General features: G+C 48.9%; 1 protein-coding gene across 5 annotated transcripts in view; it reads right to left on the bottom strand.

The window, feature by feature from the left end:
* The window catches only part of Synj2 (synaptojanin 2), a 98,950-nt gene that overhangs the window by 963 nt on the left and 80,429 nt on the right, over positions 1 to 17,558 (bottom strand). For 2 of the 5 annotated variants that reach the window (XM_051164053.1, XM_051164056.1), the window contains 12 exons: positions 17,488 to 17,558; positions 14,834 to 14,992; positions 13,323 to 13,479; positions 12,267 to 12,384; positions 10,855 to 11,073; positions 10,665 to 10,743; positions 10,004 to 10,172; positions 8,839 to 9,006; positions 7,377 to 7,511; positions 4,949 to 5,061; positions 3,794 to 3,902; positions 1,976 to 2,151 (listed from right to left, as the gene is read on the bottom strand). The exon at positions 17,488 to 17,558 is cut by the window's right edge and continues 122 nt beyond it. In XM_051164053.1, the coding sequence (XP_051020010.1) occupies positions 1,976 to 2,151; positions 3,794 to 3,902; positions 4,949 to 5,061; positions 7,377 to 7,511; positions 8,839 to 9,006; positions 10,004 to 10,172; positions 10,665 to 10,743; positions 10,855 to 11,073; positions 12,267 to 12,384; positions 13,323 to 13,479; positions 14,834 to 14,992; positions 17,488 to 17,558 (1,673 nt within the window). Of the gene's footprint in view, positions 1 to 551; positions 925 to 1,975; positions 2,152 to 3,793; positions 3,903 to 4,948; positions 5,062 to 7,376; positions 7,512 to 8,838; positions 9,007 to 10,003; positions 10,173 to 10,664; positions 10,744 to 10,854; positions 11,074 to 12,266; positions 12,385 to 13,322; positions 13,480 to 14,833; positions 14,993 to 17,487 lie in introns of those variants that run through there. The other 3 variants (XM_051164055.1, XM_051164057.1, XM_051164054.1) reach the window with 3 other exon arrangements.

The raw sequence follows: 17,558 nt of genomic DNA, 5'->3' as shown, positions 1-17,558 counted from the left end.
GCGGTGTGAGCAGGAGAAAGTGCAGAAGGGGTGCATAGCCTAGCATGGGCAAAGAATGACAGAGGAGTTTAAAAACCAGAGCCAGTTGGGTAACTTATGACGAAGTTGTCTTGGTTGCCTGACGAAATGTTCTCTCAACTCAGCGAGAACCCCTCTGAAACATTTGTTATGAGGTGCTGCGGCCCTAGCAGCTGACCGTTGTTCAGCATGCACTGTCCCATGCTGGGGAGGGGACATGTTGCAGCTGGAAGGGCTAATGGCTCTACTTTCTCCTTGAACCTTTGGTATTTCAACACAGAAGGAAGGAGAACTTCACACAAGGGCTCCACATTTTTTTAGCTCTGCTTTTAAACTGCATGGTGCAAAGTGAAGCTTTGGTACAGATGGAGCCGGGCAGTTGAGCACAGGGCAACCAGGCCCAGTGTTTCCTTTGGTTCTTATTAAAAAGGAAAACAACAACAACAACAACAAAAAGGAAAACAAACTGAAAGCACAACCCTTCTCCACCAGCCTTGTACCAAAATTCCTGTGCAGCCTCTGACGAGAGCCCAACTCGCTTCCTGAGAAGACAGAGCCAGTGCACACATGAGAAAGAGGGGGAAATTCCATTTTGCAACAAAGCACGGAAACTGGACGGGCAGCAATAGGCCAGTGCAGGACAGAGGCACAAGCCGGAAGGCAGACAGCAAACGCCATACACGGGCACATGCCAGAGAGACCTCTCACGCTGGGCAGGCTGGAAAAGCAATAGTCAGTCTATGGTGCCCAGGCAGGGATTACCGAATGGCCCGGTAATTGAGATCAAACGGAAGATCCAGCAGTATCTAGAGGTGTCAGTCTCTGGGCAGCTACTGTCCTTACAAACTCATGTCTTTGCAGCAGTAAGCAAGGCTGAGAAGCTTGTGAGCGAGAGCAGAAAACAATCTGCAAGAAAAGTGGTGAGAGAAGCTGTCAGGCCTGCAGGAGCCCACGGCCAGGTGAGCAGGGTAAAATTGCTGATCTAGGAACTCCTTAGAGAGAGAGAGAGAGAGAGAGAGAGAGAGAGAGAGAGAGAGAGAGAGAGAGAGAGAGTGTGTGTATGTGTATGTGTGTAAGAGAGAGAGAGGAGAGAGCGGCGGAGAAGGAGGGAGGGAGGGAGAGAGACAGAGACAGACAGAGGAACAGAGACACAAAGACAGAGAGAGAGAGAGAGAGAGGAAGGGAGGGAGGAAGATAGGAAGAGGGGGAAGAAGCGGGGAGAGAAGGAGGGGGAGGGAGAGAGAGTGAAAGAGAGTTGTCAGTCATATGCTTGTGGTGTGTGAGCCTCTGTGTGTGGGGTGTGTGCACCTGTACAGAGAGGCCTAGAGGAGCTTGGGCATCTCCTTTTATCGCTCACCTCATTCCTCTGTGACAGAGTCTCTCACCATTCAGCCCCAGCCATCCTCCCATCTCTGCCCTCTACATCTCTGGCTTACAGGTGCACATGTGGGTGGCTATACCATACTTTTTTTTTTTTTTTTTTTTTTTTACCTGAGCGATGGGATCCAGACTCAGGTGCTTGTGCTTGTGCAGCAAGCACTCTTAGCGACCTCGTGTCTCCCCAGCCCCGGTTAGTGCTTGCAGGTGAGACCACATGCACAGAGCACACACAAACAGCAGCCCTGGACCACTCCACAAGAAGCATCCGCTGCAGCTCCCTGTGGAGACTGGGGACACTCAGGGAGCAGTCTCTGTTAAGCTGCTCATGACTGTCACAGTGAGAATCTGCAAGGGACAGTGAGCTCCTTGTACGGCTCAGCTGAGGGCAAGCTATAGCAGGAAGGTCAGAGGAACACAGTTGCAGAAAGAGCCACTTCCCCCCAGACATGGCTGAGTCTAGGATGCAGGTGACAGTAGAGAAACCAGACCCACCTTCATTTCTGTCTCTGACATAATTTTATGTCACAAGGCCTTGAGTAACCCTGGAATGGCTGGTTCACAGGCCTTGGCTTCTTACCTTTCCTGTCCTCCTCAAAGTTGGCTTCTTCATAGCAGGAACCCTAGGAGCAGGCCGGCGGGGCAGGGCTGGGGGCCCCAGGGAGGCCTCTGGATTGCCTCCCACAGACATAGGCTCCGGCCTGGAAGACCCTTGGTCTCTCAGGGGTGTGGCACCTGGGGCTGCTTCTGGGATACCTGAAACAGAATAGCTCAGCTCAAGTGCAAGGTCGTGGAATTCCCTGCACATCTTGTCATGTGGAGAGTCTACCACCCAAAGCCAAGGTGTTTCCTTAGAGTTATAATGAAGCCCTTTAGGGACAGTCAGGACCAGACAGCTCGGTCTGGTCTCAGCGGTCCATAGATACCTCCTTCACAGGGGTGGGGCCTGGGGAAAGATCGGTGAGAGCCTGATACCATATGGAATGTGTTGTAAGCGTCTCAAGGAAGAGGATCCAGAAAGCATCGGGGTCTCAACACGAGCACGAACAAGACAGCATTGCATAGAGAGGGTGGGGAGACTTCAAACCTCATGCATCTCCAGAGCTGTCTGCTCTTTAAACATGTTTCTTTGAATTATAATTCACCGGCCTTAAACTTTGCCCATTTTGATGGTTTTTTAATGCATCACCATGATCTAACACTAGACCGTGTTTTCTATTCCTTCTTCCTCCCCACAGCTCCCCGTCCCTATGGATTTGCCTACCGTGGACATCACGTACATGTGGGATAACACACTATGTGATTCTATGTCTCACTTCTTTCACTCAGCATAATGTTTTCAAGGTTTACCCTCTCTGTAATCTATACCACCACATCCCCATGGCTGACTAATACTCCGTTGTATGAATGTATTATATTTTTATTCATTTATAAGCTAATAAAAACCAAAACCACCTGTGCTGTGTAGCCCTTCGACAATGTTTCTCAGGTTTCTAACCATGCTCTCTGCCCTCCTTTGGTGTGTGGACAATTCCAAGTCTGATAAATACCCTGGACAATGCAACTGGGCAATTATAATATCCCATTTGTCTTTTAAGAGGGCATAAACTCTCCTCTCCAAAAGAGATACTGGATCGTAGCCCAAACCAAAACAGCACGTGTTTGTAGCAGTGACGTGAAAGAATGGGAGAAACTCCAAGTAGGACAGACACTAAGTGAGGTGACAGCAACAGAAAACTAACAGGAGGGTGGTGGGGAGGGTACCCCAGCCCGAAGCACAGGATTTATTTACATTTGCCCATGCTTTTACAAGGAGGGTTTTGTGTTTGCAGTAAGGGCACACACAACTGTCCTCTGTCACCCAGCTTGCAGGATGAATCTGTACTTATGACTCTAATCTCTGTGTGAATACGGAGGGGCCCAGAGGGGCCATGCGGCACTTGCTGAGGTCAGAAGACAGCTCATGGTAATGAGTTCTCCTTCTACCATGTGAGTCCCGGGACTGAACTCATGTCCTCAGTTCACTGGCCCAACGTTAGCCTTTTCAAAAGTTTTGTTTAATCTCTAAAATAATCATGGGATTACTTTATATATCCTTCATGAATTTTGAGTATGTACTTTTAAGTGGAAAATATATCAAAATAAGTAAATAAAATAAAATGTTTCCATTTATCGTTACATCAAAAAGAGGAAAGGAAAAGAAAAGGAGAAAGAAAGGAAGAGAGAGAGAGAAAGGGAGAGAGAGAGGGAAGGAGGGAGAGAGAGAGGGAGAGAGGGAGGGAGAGAGAGGGGGAGAAAAGTTTGCCACTCTTCTCTGGGCCTCTGTCATGTCAGTGAGTGTATAAAGAGGCACTCCCTCCCCTTTGGCTTTGGAAGGTGGTTCCCAAGAGCCACCTACCTCCGCCAGCTTCCAGCAGACACCTGATGGCTGCTTCCGCCTCCTGAGCGTTGGTGGTTTTGATCTGTTTGACGTTGTAAGGTTTACTTATTCCAGTTCTTGCCTTGGGCTTGAGCACAGAATCAGGAAGAGACATGGGTTAATGCAGGTAGGAAATGAGCCTCTGAGGTGCACAGTGTACACAGTCACCTGCGTTGTCTGTACCGGTGGTGGGTGGTCTGCACGTGAACGTGAGCTATGCAGAATCCGTCGGATGAGAGTGAACCACACCTCCCGATGCCCTTCACCCACCAAGAACAGAAGCGCAGTAACAGTCAGAGCTGAAGCCCTGATGATGGCAGGGTTTTTACAATGTGGATGCACCATCCTTTGTTTTTATATCCATAGCCAGGTAGAGCTGGAGAGTGCAGCTTCAGGCCATGCCTTCTGCAGTCTGTGTGAACACTCCTCCCAGATATGTGTCTCCCAGCAGAAAATTTCTACCTGTTCACTCAGCTCTTGGGTCATCTGAGACTCACTTTTACTACCGTGCTAGAGTCTGGAATCTAGTTAGCTCCTCAGCCTGCCCTGACTGCACCTGCCTGCCTGGCCCAGCTTGCCAGCCTGTGTAGCTTCCTCAGTACAACAGCACTGCCGTCACTTCCTCGCCACTGACCTTAGTCTACAGGTCTGTCTGTAGCCCAGGACTCCTCCAGGGTCAGTCACCCTGCCCCTTCCCTTGCTACTTTTCAGAACCCTGATCTGGCAGAATTCAGGCCTGGTGCATCTCTAGCCTTACACCAAAACGGCCAAACTTATCTGGATTTCTCTTTTCCCCCTTACCACCCAATGCTCTATAGACCTGGGCAAAGGCGAGAACTGCAAGAGAGTGAGGGAGTCTGCCTAGTGGGTAGTTTGCCTTGCGGGGCACTGGGGGTTGCTTGTTAAAGGGCGGTCTCTTCCAGTGCTTTGCACAACCACTTAACTTCTGTAAAGAAGTTGTCACTAGGCAGTAGGGGTTTGGGGAGTGAGTGAGGTGGTGGGCAGGGAGAGGGTTAAGGAGACAGAGTTACAGATTCCTTGAAAAGACAGGAGCCACATGACCTTGAGGTCAGGCACTCACTGCTCCTACAGGTCTAAAATGCTGACCACTTGGGCGGCAGACAGAGGACTTACCGGCTGCTGAGGTGCTCCCGGAAGCAGTCTTGCAGTCTGCAAGATTGAGTAGTGCCCATGAGTGCCCAGGGAGATGGACACATCCGAGGCCGACTTCTTCACCATCAAACCAGCTGTAGAAAACGAAAGGACAGAGTGCGGGCTTCAGGGACTTGGCAACGCTACCAAGCTCCAAGTTGGGAGGAGGCAGCCGAAAAGGCAGACGCAGCCAAGGTGAGGTGTGCAGACTCGCAAGCCATACAGCATGGGCCCTATAAGACTCTGGGGAACTTCTTTTTGGGGCTGTGGCAGTGGGTTAGCAGCAGAGAGAGCTCATGTAGCAGGGATGGGCTCGGGTTCCATCCCCAGAGCCACAGAAAACAAAGCAGTTTTCCTATGACTCTCTGATCTGGGGAAACGGCATGGAAATGCCAATTAAGTCTACCACGCAGGGGGCTTCTAATCTCATATAAAAACCAATGGGTTTTCAAATGGCTTAAAACATATTGTCCAGAGTGCTGGGATTACAGGCATGCACCACCATGGTAGGCAGAGGCAGGCAGATCTCAGTGAGTTCTAGGCCAGCCTGGCCTACAAAGAGAGTTTCAGGACAGCCAGGGCTATTACACAGAGAAACCCTGTCTCAAAAAAGACAACAACAAAAACCATATTATTATTAGGAACAATTGTTTTAAATGTTTGAAAATGTGTGTGTGTGTATGCAGGTATGTGCACAAATCATTTATGTGTGTGTGCGCGCACACATATGCCACACACATATGTAAAGACAGAGGAGAGTCTTGGGTCCTTGTCTTCTAACTCCGTTGAGCCAGGGTCTCCGATATTTGCAATGCACAGTCTAGGGGAGCTGGTTTTCAGGTTCTTGGGCTCTCGTCTCCTTTCCTAGCATGCACTAAGAGACCGGGATTAAAGACAGCATGTCCAACACGTTGGCTTTTACATCCTGGATTCTGGGGATCTGATGTACACAGATCCAACCACAGGGAGGGCTATCAGGCTTGTATGGCCCATGTTCTTAACCACTGGGCCATCTCCCCAGCCTTAGAACATTCTTTTAAAAGATTTATCCATTATATATACTGTGTTCTGTCTGTCTGTATGCCTGCAGGCTGGAAGAGGGTATCAGATCTCATAACAGTTGGTTGTGAGCCACCAGGCGGTTACTTGGACTTGAACTTAGGACCTCTGAAATAGCAACCAGTACTGTTATACTGTTAACCTCTGATCCATCTCTCCAGCCCCCTAGAATATTTTTTAAATGTTTGAGAGAAGATAAAAGTTCTAGAATCTTCAACTCAGAGAAATGAATTATATTACATTTTGCTTTTAGGCATTAATGAGTTATGTCTTAGAATATTTAATGACACAGTCAGTGAAATAAAAATAAATGACCAAGAATGTTTGTTAAAACTTTCTTTTCGGTAGAATTATATATATATATGAAGTTGAATTGAATAATGGAAGAAAAATTGAAACTGTTACTTTTAGGTAGCCAAGTAAATTTACAATTTTGATTCTTCCCTATAACTATTTTATAAAAGCTCTTAAAATAATATGATTGTAAATTTATTTATATAACTTTAAAATTTAAAATTTGAGGTACATTCTCACTATGTAGCCTAGTCTGGCCCTAAACGGTTCATCCTCCTGCTTCAATTTCCCACAACAAAACAACTTATAAACTTGATATTTTTAGTATCCTTTCTATTTCCTGAATATAAGATCAGAAAAGCAAAGATGAGCTTGATACTGATTTCTGCCATACGTTAGCTCTGGGTAAACCCAATTTTGGAAGGAACAGTTTAGAAAAGTCTGTGTTTGTCACAGTTTGGCAGGGAGGGAAGCAAACTGTAACGGCATAAAACAGAAACAAATCAAGAGCAAGCCACAAGGTTATGCTGAGGTTAAGGCACGTGTGATGGGAGAAGCATTATCCGAGGGGCTGGAGGGAAATGGCCATCCTAAGAGAGCCTGAGCAGGACCGGCCTCATCTCTAGAGAGCAAAACTCAAGAATGGGAGGTGGATGGTGACCTGGGCTCGGGGTGTGCATGCTAGGTCTCTGGGTGGACGGGATTCCTAAAGAGCAGGTCTAGGCATCTGTCAAAGGAACAAGCACCCAACTGAAAGGCGAGAAAAATTCCCTTATAGGGTTACAGGCATTTTCACACTCTCGATTTCAAAGGTAAGGTGTCTGGAGCAAAAGCCAAGGTCCTGGATGAACAGTTTTAGAAAGGCACTGTTTCTCATGCTATGAGAAACCAATGACCTCCAGCCTAGCACACGTCCTAGCTTTAGATGACAAGGAGTCCCACATGGAGGGTGCGTCAGAAGGGACCCAGCGGTTTAGAGTCGTGATTTTCAGTAGTGGGAGGTGTGCGGTTATTCCCAGAAGGCATTGCAGCAAGCTCAGAGTAAGCAAAGTCTTACTTGGAGGGGGGGGTCTCTGTGGTGGGTGAGGTGGCCGAGGCCTATTAGGGACGGACAGGGACCTGCTCGGAGAACGGTGGCGAAAGTCCCCAACAACTTCCAGCTCCTGCTTTAACTTCACCAGGTCAGCGTCGTCTGGAGGACACGGCAGCTATGAGAAAGATGGTCTCTTCCAAACGGTCAGAGACGTCCTTGTGCAGAGCACACCATAGTAGGCAGAAGTGCTATGGACACCCAGGGGGGCTGGTTTCAAACTGAGGGCACATCTAGTGCCTGCTTGGAACACCCAGGGAGCTGTGGGCCTGGCTTACCAGACTTGAGAAACCCTGGCATGTTTTAACGCACAGACCCATCTCCTTCCAAAATGACCAGCCACACATGTACACAAGCTAAAATCAGAGGGAGCCTGGGCGTGGTGATGCACGCTTTTAATCCCAGCACCCAGGTGGCAGAGGCAGGTGGATTGCTGTGAGTTTGAGGCCAGGCTGGTTTACAAAGCGAGTCCAGAACAGCCAAGGCTATACAGAGAAACACTGTCTTGAAAAAACAAACAAAACAAAACAACAACAACAACAAAACCAGAGGGAGGAGAGCTCACTTCCTCACCCTAAAATGTGGCTAATGACTTAGAAGCTGGGAATAGCCCCCTTCTTTGCTAGCCTGGCACCGGTGGCAAGCCCTTAGAAGCTTCGGCTAGCCACATGCTGAGTGCCTGATATCATGGTGGGTACATTCCTCTGAGAAGACCAGGAGGGGCCAAAGCTGTAGGAGAGGGAGAGACTACCAGAGGAGTGTAAGCATCACCAATGCTGACTCGGTGTCATACACACTGCCCCACACACCTTACCAAATCCAAATCTTTATGGCAGACTTAGCAACTCAGATGTTAAAACCAGCCAGTGCTTCTAGAGTGGCAAGACACTGCTTGGTTTGGCGCTGTTATTTAATCAAGGGGACATGTGGAGTAGGTGAGTCTATGTACATCTCTTGACAAAGAAACAGCTTAATTCCCTGTCACCGTGCTCTGTGTTCCCAAGGGGCCTCCACTGTTGGCTACAGTGTCCCCCGAGCTGGGGACACAGTGGAAGGCAGCTAGGGAATTTTGGATGTACCAGAGTCAACTTAATCTAAATTAACCTAAGATTCTGCCGCTTAATCCAGGATAGAAATTCATTCCACACGATCTTTTTTTATGCACCTGGGTGTAGATACAGAATGTGTCTCTTCAGGGATTCAACCAGGAAAAGCATTGGGGGTAAAATCACAAATGTAAAACCAGTTTCTAGGAAAAAAAAAAAAAAACCCAGAGGAAATGTGTGGGGTAGAAGAAGCCCTCCCCAAGACCAAGCTCTGTATTGTATGCTGCTGAGCCTCTCCTGGGGCCTGCGCGCTCAACAGCCACCCTTCAAGAGGACCACGACACTGGTCCAGCCCTGCCCCAGGAGAGTGGAGGAGGAGCTACCTTTGTATGTTGGATGTTGCTTCTTTTTAGCTAGTGCAAGAGATTTGCTGGCAGGCCCTGAGGAGCTCGCGGTGTCACAAGAGTCGTCTGCACAAAGTTCACTGTCTGAGGCCACAGGCTGGCCAAACTCATCCACTAAGTAGTCTTCATCATCTTCCAGGACGTCCCCTTCAAGGAAGAACAAGTCACATGATGGGGAGAATAATTAGGGCGCAGCGGTCCAGCCTTTGACCAGTGGGACTGTCTTGCTGGCTGTCAATCTGATGGGCTGGAGGGATGCTGCAAGATTGCGTCTGTGTGTGTGTGTGTCGGGGGGGGTGTCCAGAGAAGTCTGACCAGGGAAGGAAGGGCTCGTGCTGATGTGGGGCGGCATACCTTGGCATGGAGGCCCGCTGGGCATGGTGGCGCACACCTTTAATCCCAGTATTCAGGAGGCAGAGGCAGGCAGATCGCTATGAGGTTGAGGCCAGCCAGGTCTACAAAGCGAGTCTAGGATAGCCAAGGCTACAGAGAGAAACCCTGCCTCCAAACAAAACAAAACAAAACAAAACAAAACAAAACAAAAAACAAACAAACAAACAAAAACAACCCAAAAACAAACAACAAAAAAAGCCAAAAGGAAAAAATAAAGCAGGTTGAGCGGGCCAGTAAGTGGCTCTCCTTCACGGCCACCGCTTCAGTTCCTGATTTTCCTTGATGACGGACTATGATGTGGAAATATAAGCTGAAATCAACCTTTTTCTCCCTCCAAGATGCTTTTGGTCATGGTGCTTTATCACAGCAATAGGAACAGTAACTAAAATAGCTATAGACCTATGAACCGTGACCCAAAATGAAGAATCCTCCCTTATAAATGGTCTGTGTCAGGAATCTGAACATGGTAAAGCCAACGTAACTAACTCAGTATTCTGTGAGAACCTGCTAACAGGCACAGGAGCCAGGTCCCCACCTCAATTCATACCCACTGCCAATAGCCTCAATGCCACCGTTAATGCAGATGAGATGTCCTTTCCAGTTCCCTGAGCCATCCCCGTACGTGGACATTAACACATGGATGCGATCCACAGCTATCACACTGTCCTCAGAAACCGCTGTGACATGGGCTTTAGGCAAGGCCTGCCCGTCACTAGAACTCTTTGCCTGTCCTTCCTGGCAGGTCACTCACCTTCTGATTCATAATCCAGACTTGTGAAGTCAAAGCTCTCCTCCAACAAGCAGGAGTTGGCGGTGGGAGACACGGGGGCCATGCTGTCCCGCTTTCGAATAAGCTCCTCTCTCAAGCCTTCCAGCCAATCTTTGGTCTTTGGTCGAATCTTCACAGCTCTGCCTTTTACCTGAGAGGCCAGCCAGCAAGTGAGGACAATAGTCACCACAGTGGCCTCTAGTCACAAGTGTTATTCTCTTCAACCGCAGTGATCCTCACAATTTGGTAAGGAAACCCCAAAAGTCCAGACCCCGGGTGAGCTCAGCCTGGCTCACACGCGCATTGGAAGAGACGCTGGATTAACACCTCTGTGCAAACTTAAACCAAGATCTTATCAAAATGGATCTAAGTGTGAGCGGCACATCTCAAAACAGTCTTTCTTGGGAGAAAGGTGGGGCGTCCTCTCCATGCAGGTGTGAGCAAAGAACTCAGTATGAACCACACTTCTAGCTTCTGTACATGGAACAAGGCCAGGTTCCAAGACACAAGGGCCGGATGGAGAATCCCAGCCGCCTAAGCATTGAGGTTCCCACAAAGGTAGGACACCAGCCAGGGTAGTCATGGCCATGTAACTACGGGGACAGGTCAGCTCCACGCCACAGGGTGACTAAGTACCACTTACCTTCATGCCGTCCACACCCAGCACACTGAGAGCCGAGTGGCTCTCTGCAAAGGTCACCAGCATCTGCCCTTGGTTGATCCTGTGATACAGGAGATCAGCCAGTCAATCCTAGGAACTTAATGCAGCCCTCTTGGATCCCACTGTCACTCCAGAACACACATCCGAGGGGCGGGGTGGGGGGTGGGGTTACCTGACCAGAATAATCGTCCCATAATTCCCCAAAGTCTGCATAAGTTCTGTGCGCAGGTCCTCGGGAAATTCATTTTTCTCTTCTAGAGTTGGAGACTGAAGGTTTACGACAACAGTGGCATCCAGAGGGCCTTGGACAGAGGACACCTCCTGGAAAACCCTCTCTCGGGCTCCCACGTCGACCTCCTGCACCTCCACCTCCACGATGGCCAGCACAGGTCTATGTCAGACACGAGGAGGAAACGGTGGAGAACCACTGACTTAGATAGGTGTCACATCCTAGCCTCCCACCTGCCTCTGCCCGCCCACAAGCCACAGGCTGCCAGCCCTTGGCGCCACATGGTGCCAGAGCATAGGCTCTGCACACAGCTACATGGCAAGCCATCTTTCGTTTCTAGGGCTCATTTCTAGGACTGGGTTCTAAGGACACAGCAGGAGTTAGGATAAACATTCCATACAAGGCTGTTTCTCCTCAACACTGCTGATGGGGAGGGATTTTTTTTTTTTTAATTCTAAAGTTCTGACCCAGGTTTACCACTCTCCTCTTCCTTTCTCCCTTCAAATAACTCACACAGTTCTTGTCACAACTGCAGGAGAATTAAACCTTCCTCCCTCGTACCTTCTTGTGCTGCCACCTTCTTCCATTTCTTGCAAGAGTTTAACAAGCTAATAAATCCCCTCAGAGGCTGCCATCAGACTGCCCTCTCTCTGCCGTAATAAATCCCCTCAGAGGCTGCCATCAGACTGCCCTCTCCCAGCTGTCTTCTGTCTCCTTCCATTCCTAGCACATCCTGGCCAAGGCTAAATGACAGCTCAGCTCAGCTCTAGTGTCTAACAGCCTGAACCAAAGACATAAAAGTGGCAGTGTTATATAGTTGGGCGCAGCAGCACCAACATAAATACTAGATGAACATCGTCATTTATAGGTGAATGGGTCAGCCCATGGCTCTGTGTAGAGCTGAGCAATGGCTGCAAATGAGTGAGCTACACCTGTAAGCATCACAGTACCACAGCTTAAAAACTACCAAGAAAGCCAAGCTGTGCGGCAGGGCACCTGAGGACATATCAAAGATGTAGCATTGCACAGGCTGTGTTTTTGATATTTTCATGAATAATGTCATTTATGATACAGAACAATGACAAAATGCTAATAATTATTACTTCCCAGTGATGGGTACACAGATTCCCCCCATATGTCTATCTCTCCTTCCCTCCCTCCCTCTCTCTCCCTCCGTCTCTCCCCTTCTCACACAAACACACACACACACACACACACACACACACATTCGCTCACTAACACACTCAGACCCCCCCCCCCCCGCCCTCTCTCTCATCCTTTCAGTCCTTGCAGGGACAGCATGCCAGCATCCCATGGGGAAGTGGAGCCAACGCTTTCCCCAGCAAGGACCATACCTGTGGTCAGATGCCTGCAGCTCTGCACGGCCGTAGTACTTGAGAGTTCCTGGAGACCAGGTGTGTCTGATTCTGGCATCACCATCTAGGTCGCTGTCGAGAAGGTTGAGTTCTCCAGCTGCTCACCGGGTTCCATCCCAGAGGCCGACAGCCAGCAGGAGACACAAAGCCTCATCAGTAGGAATGGCTGTGATGCTGACTGCTGGCAGCCAAGATGGCTGCCCCTAACTACCCTGCCTCAGGCTCCTTTGCTTCCCCCCTTGAGCTTGAAGTTTGGCTTGGGCTGCTTTGGGGCTGGGGTAAAAAAGCTTTTCATGTTCAGATTGCTAAGAACAGGTGCAACCCTGGCACCCCATCTCTACCCCCACACAAGTCTCTAAGCTATGGACCAGGATGCAACAGTTTGTCACCTCTGAGCCCTGCTTTTTTTGCACAATGAGAGGCTCTAAGCTTCAAAAGCCTCTCAGTGCCCCAGGACTATGCAGATGCTCTCAGAGTAATCTGAAAGAAAATACATCCCTTCCAGCTTTAGCTCTGGTTCCTGGCTTTGAAATCTCTGCAGACCTCTCTTGAAATGTGGGAAGGCTGTTTGCCTTCTAGATCATACAGGTGCTTTAGCTTTAATGACCTTCACTTCACTTCTAGGCACCACTGACTTCAAAACAGACTTTACAACTCACTGATTTAAAAAAAAATTCAGCCTGGCTCATGTTCCATTTGGAAGCGAGGCTTTAAGAGGTGAGAAATTGGTTGGACAAAGTGAGTTCTGAGAGGTGTGAGGAGAGGTAAGAGACACCCCATGATCTCACTCCTCTTTCCTTCTTGGATGATAAACAACAGAAGATAGGTAGGGGCAGTCATGATGGAGAGAGAGGCAGAACCAGCCTAAAGGTGCTTAAAACATGATGACATCTAGAATGGCTTGTCATCATTTGGCTGATTGAGAAAATGCAACTGCCAGGCCGTAGCCAGGCTGCTGGGCTGAGTGACTGGTTCTTCCCCCCATGGTATTCTCATCTGCCCCCACTCGGTCTCAGAAACACACACGGCCCTCACCTGTCTTATCATACGGATGCTTCTTCCTCCACCACAGCACCCTGTCTGTCCAGGCTGGCGTACGGCACTTGTCACTTGTATCATAGGCAGCGGATCCAACATCATACTTGTAGGTGGGTCCAAAGTTAATGGTTCCTTCATGAAAGTCTTTAAAGATCTATTTGGAAAAAGAAATCACAAGATCATCTTCCGAAGGAAAAAGGTATACCCTCAAAGTGTTCTAAAAAGTCAAAGACTCTATCTTGGTAAATATGTCTGATATTGGACACACATGCCTTCTAATAGTTGGACACACACACTATCATAGCACCTTGAGTTCCCTCCTGCAAGCCACCTTTTGTCACCCCCTTGGAGATGGAGAAGGGACCACAGGACAGGGATCACTGTGTGCTCACTGGAGCAAAAGTTCTGTCACTTGATGTAGCAGAGAAGACAGAATTTGATGGAGGAAAAAAAAAAAAAAAAAAAAAAAAAAAAAGATTGGTAGGGTGTTATGGCTTAGCTGTATACTTCAGTGAGGCCAAGCAAACTTCCCAAAGGTGGCCGCCAGGGTCTCGATTTTTGGAAAGAGAGATACTTTCATTTTCCTCTCCTTGCACATTTAATCAGCCACATTCTCAAAAGCAAATGGCATGCTTACACACTCCCTGCAAGGAAAGCAGGACTCTCTTAGCTGGAGGTGAGCTGTAGATGTCTGGGAGCTGGCTGCTCTGACCCTGTGCCACATATGCCACGGCATTCAGAGACCCTATAAGCCTGTACACGGGCCATGGTCTAGCACATGTGTGCTCTGTGATGAACAATGCAGGAGCAAATTGTGGCCTGGGGTGCTGGCTACGTAACCTTGGATACATAATTCAACTTTACTCTCTGTTCTGTCAATAAAACAAGTATAATCTGTAGGGCACCGAGGAGGGAATCTATGTACAGATTAGTGTGTAAATGATTCTGCTAGTGTTCTCACCAACAAGAATAGGGCAGTAACAAAATACCGCGAGCAGAGTCCAAAGTGTCCCTCAGTTGTTCCTTACAGCAGAAGCCAAGCATGCACATAGACGAGCGTATGTGGTATAGGTAGACCGTGTACACCAGCGTTCGACGCCGTGTTCAATGCGGTGCTCCATCTGACTAGTCAGAGGGGAACTCTAGGAGGCAGCCATGACTGAGGGCCATGCTAGCGGAGCTGACTCATGTGTCTAAAGACAGAAAACTCAGTGCAGTAGAGCTGGTGGAAAGCCCTGACCCTCTGCTGAATGTGATGCGCGGCTTCCCCTCAGGGATAGCGCCTCAGCACTCGGAAGGCACAGGGACCCTGTGTGTGGCCAGCCAGAGATCCGTTAAGTTCAGCAGTCTGCGTGGCTGTACCTTCCCGTTTCTCCCACTTCATAAAACCCTGCGGGTTTTCTCCACCACCAGAGTCAGTGCGAAAGCCACTTACGGTGTTAGCGCACCAAGCAGTGCCCGCGTTTAGGAGGCACAGCTGCTGACGCTATCTTAAAGGTACGACTTACTCTCCCACTTGACTTCTGTAGCTGTAGCTGGTCAAATTCCATAAGCTTCTTCCAGTCTTGGCGTTTAACGAAATAAAAGACCTCTTCGTAAGTAAGATCGATGCGGTAGTTGAAATCGCCACACCAAAACACGTAATCATGTGAAAATATGTTCCTCCCCTACATTGTGAAGAACACGCCAAGTGTAAGAAAGGTGGCAGAGGGGAGAGGAACAAGCCTTTGGGCGTTTCTCCTAAAATGGTAAGGTTTCCACTCAAGTGTCTCATTTTCACCTATAAACCTCCCAAGAAATCCTTACACAGTTAGCTTCTCCATTGTATTTAGCTCTTCATTGAAATAGGGCCCCCATGTAGCCTACCCAGGACCATGTAGTTGAGGTCACAGACGTGTACCTCCACGTGGACCCAGTTGTGAGCAGTGCAGGAGAAAGACAAGCTGTTTCTTCAGCCCTGCCTGTCCATTAAAAAAAAAAAAAAAAAAAAAAGATTGATTTACTATGTATACAGTGTTTTGCCTGCATGTACACCCGCCGCAGGCCAGAAGAGGGCACCAGATCTCACTGTAGATGGCCATGAGCCACCATGTGGTTGAGCCAACTCTCCAGTCCCTGCTTTTCCATTTTTAAATAACAGTGCTCGCTCTTGAGTGGTCTAGACAAAGCATCCAAGTCCTTGGAAAGCACCTAGTGACTGCCACTACATTCTTGCTAGGCCTGTGTCTTGAGGCGTATTTCCCAAATGCTCAGCATTAGGGAAACTGTGTGCAGCACTGCCAACTTCCTTGCCACTCTCCTCCCATCTCGCCCACAGCACGAGCCAATCGTGCTAACCAAGCTAACCGAGTCCTTTGGGAATTCCTCGACACAGTAGCCATGGCACATGACTGTGCATAGTGTATGGCTCGCTCTGCTCCAGGTACACTCTATCCTTACAGAGGTCCGTGCAGCAGACACTTAGGTGACCCCCTCCCCTCTGTATGTTTCTGTAACTCCCTGAAGGCTGCAAGGCTAACATAGGATAAGGTTGCAATCTGATCTACCTGGCTCTAAACCTCTCTCTCCCCACTACTATGATATTCAAATTTCCCTGCTCACACTGATGGCATAGACAGACTAACATGGCCCAAAGCAAACTGTGCACCTTTCCACACTGCCCAGTAAGGAAGCCACTGGCAAAAAAAGTGCATGCCAAGGACATCGAACCATGACCAACTGTGGTGGTTTGAATAAGAATGCATCCCCTCATAGGCTCATATATTTGAATGTTTAGGGACTTGTACTATTTAAAAGGATTAGGAGGTGTGGCCTTGTTGAGGGAAGTGTGTCATTGGGGGTGGGCTTTGAGATGTCAGAAGCCCCTGCCAGCCCCAGTATCTCTCTTTTCCTGCTGCCTGTGGATCCGGAAGCAGAACTCTCAGCTCCTTCTCCATGTCTGCCTTCATGCAGCTGTGCTTCCGGCCGGCCCTGCTGATAGCAGGCTCAACCTCCTCCGACACAACACCGCCGTAAGCAAGCCCCAGTCAAGCGCTTCCTTTTGTGAGAGCTCCCAGGCTCATGGTGTCTTGTCACCGCATAGAACACTGACTTAGGCACCGGTGTGAACGATTTTTAACTCCTTTAAATTTAAATGGTGACCTGTGGCCAGTGGCTACTGTAATCCACACAACCAGTACAGGGGATTGATGTATGGGTTTGCTCAACTTTTCTTCCTACAGAGGAAGAAAAAGGACCGTATAGCAAAAACTTCGATTATTGGAATGTATCCTGAGAATACTGTTCCAAGGGAGAAAGAGTGGGCAGACAGCATACAGATCTAAAGTTTCCTAGTGTATTTGTTCTTTAACTTAAGAAATAAAAACAACGGTGAGGATTCAGATACTCTAGCTGAAGCCAGATGAACTTTCTCTGTGCAGACGCATCCTTGGGAACGGCGGTCTTAAAGGCTCTATTCTCACAGGGGACTGAGGAACCAGCCTCTGTTGAGAGCCTGAGGGATCTGTGGCGAGGACACCTAGGTCATATTTCGCTGACTAGAAAGTGGTGCCCATACATCAGGCTGAGGTGCTGGGGGATATCATCTTTGTATGGGAAGGAGAATGAGCAAAATCTAAATTTGAAAATAAAGCCTGTTGGCTTGAGCATGGAAATCTCTGGGTTGCCACTAGAGGGAAGCGTGGCGTGCATTTCTGGAGACTCAGGGCAGATGGGTTGGGAGACCGTGGCTCTTGGGTCAGGATTTGCCCGGATGGAAGCAGGAGTTCATAGCTGAACCGCCACAGAGGTATGCATGTATGTGTATCAGAGGAAAAGTAAATCCACATTATCGCCGCCCACAAAAATGAAATCATACTGCTTGAATAAAATGCTCTTCACATGGCCACCCTGATTTTCTTCCTCCCCAAAGGGCACCCAAGAAAAGCTAGGATCCCTAAGGACTTCCAGGAAGTTGAGGTAGGAGGTGACAGGACACTACAAGGCTGAGCTCCTCCTCCAAGAATGACAGCAGGTCTCCCTTGGCCCACATGGTGGGGGCTGGGGGGGGGGAAGGTGAGGGGTTGGGGGGGGGGGGGGGAGTTCCTATCAGCAGCCCAGAAGGCCACACATGGCAGAACTGAGCGAGCAGGCCCAATACGCAGCCAACCCGCACACCACTCACCGCCGGGAAGGAGAGTTTGTGTGTGATCTCCCGGTAATCTTCGTTTCTCTCTTTCACCTGAGACTGCCCGG

The sequence above is a fragment of the Acomys russatus genome, chromosome 21 (assembly GCF_903995435.1).
Source record: "Acomys russatus chromosome 21, mAcoRus1.1, whole genome shotgun sequence".
In the NCBI taxonomy this organism is placed as follows: Eukaryota; Metazoa; Chordata; class Mammalia; order Rodentia; family Muridae; genus Acomys; species Acomys russatus.
This window is presented reverse-complemented; position numbering and strand designations above follow the sequence as displayed.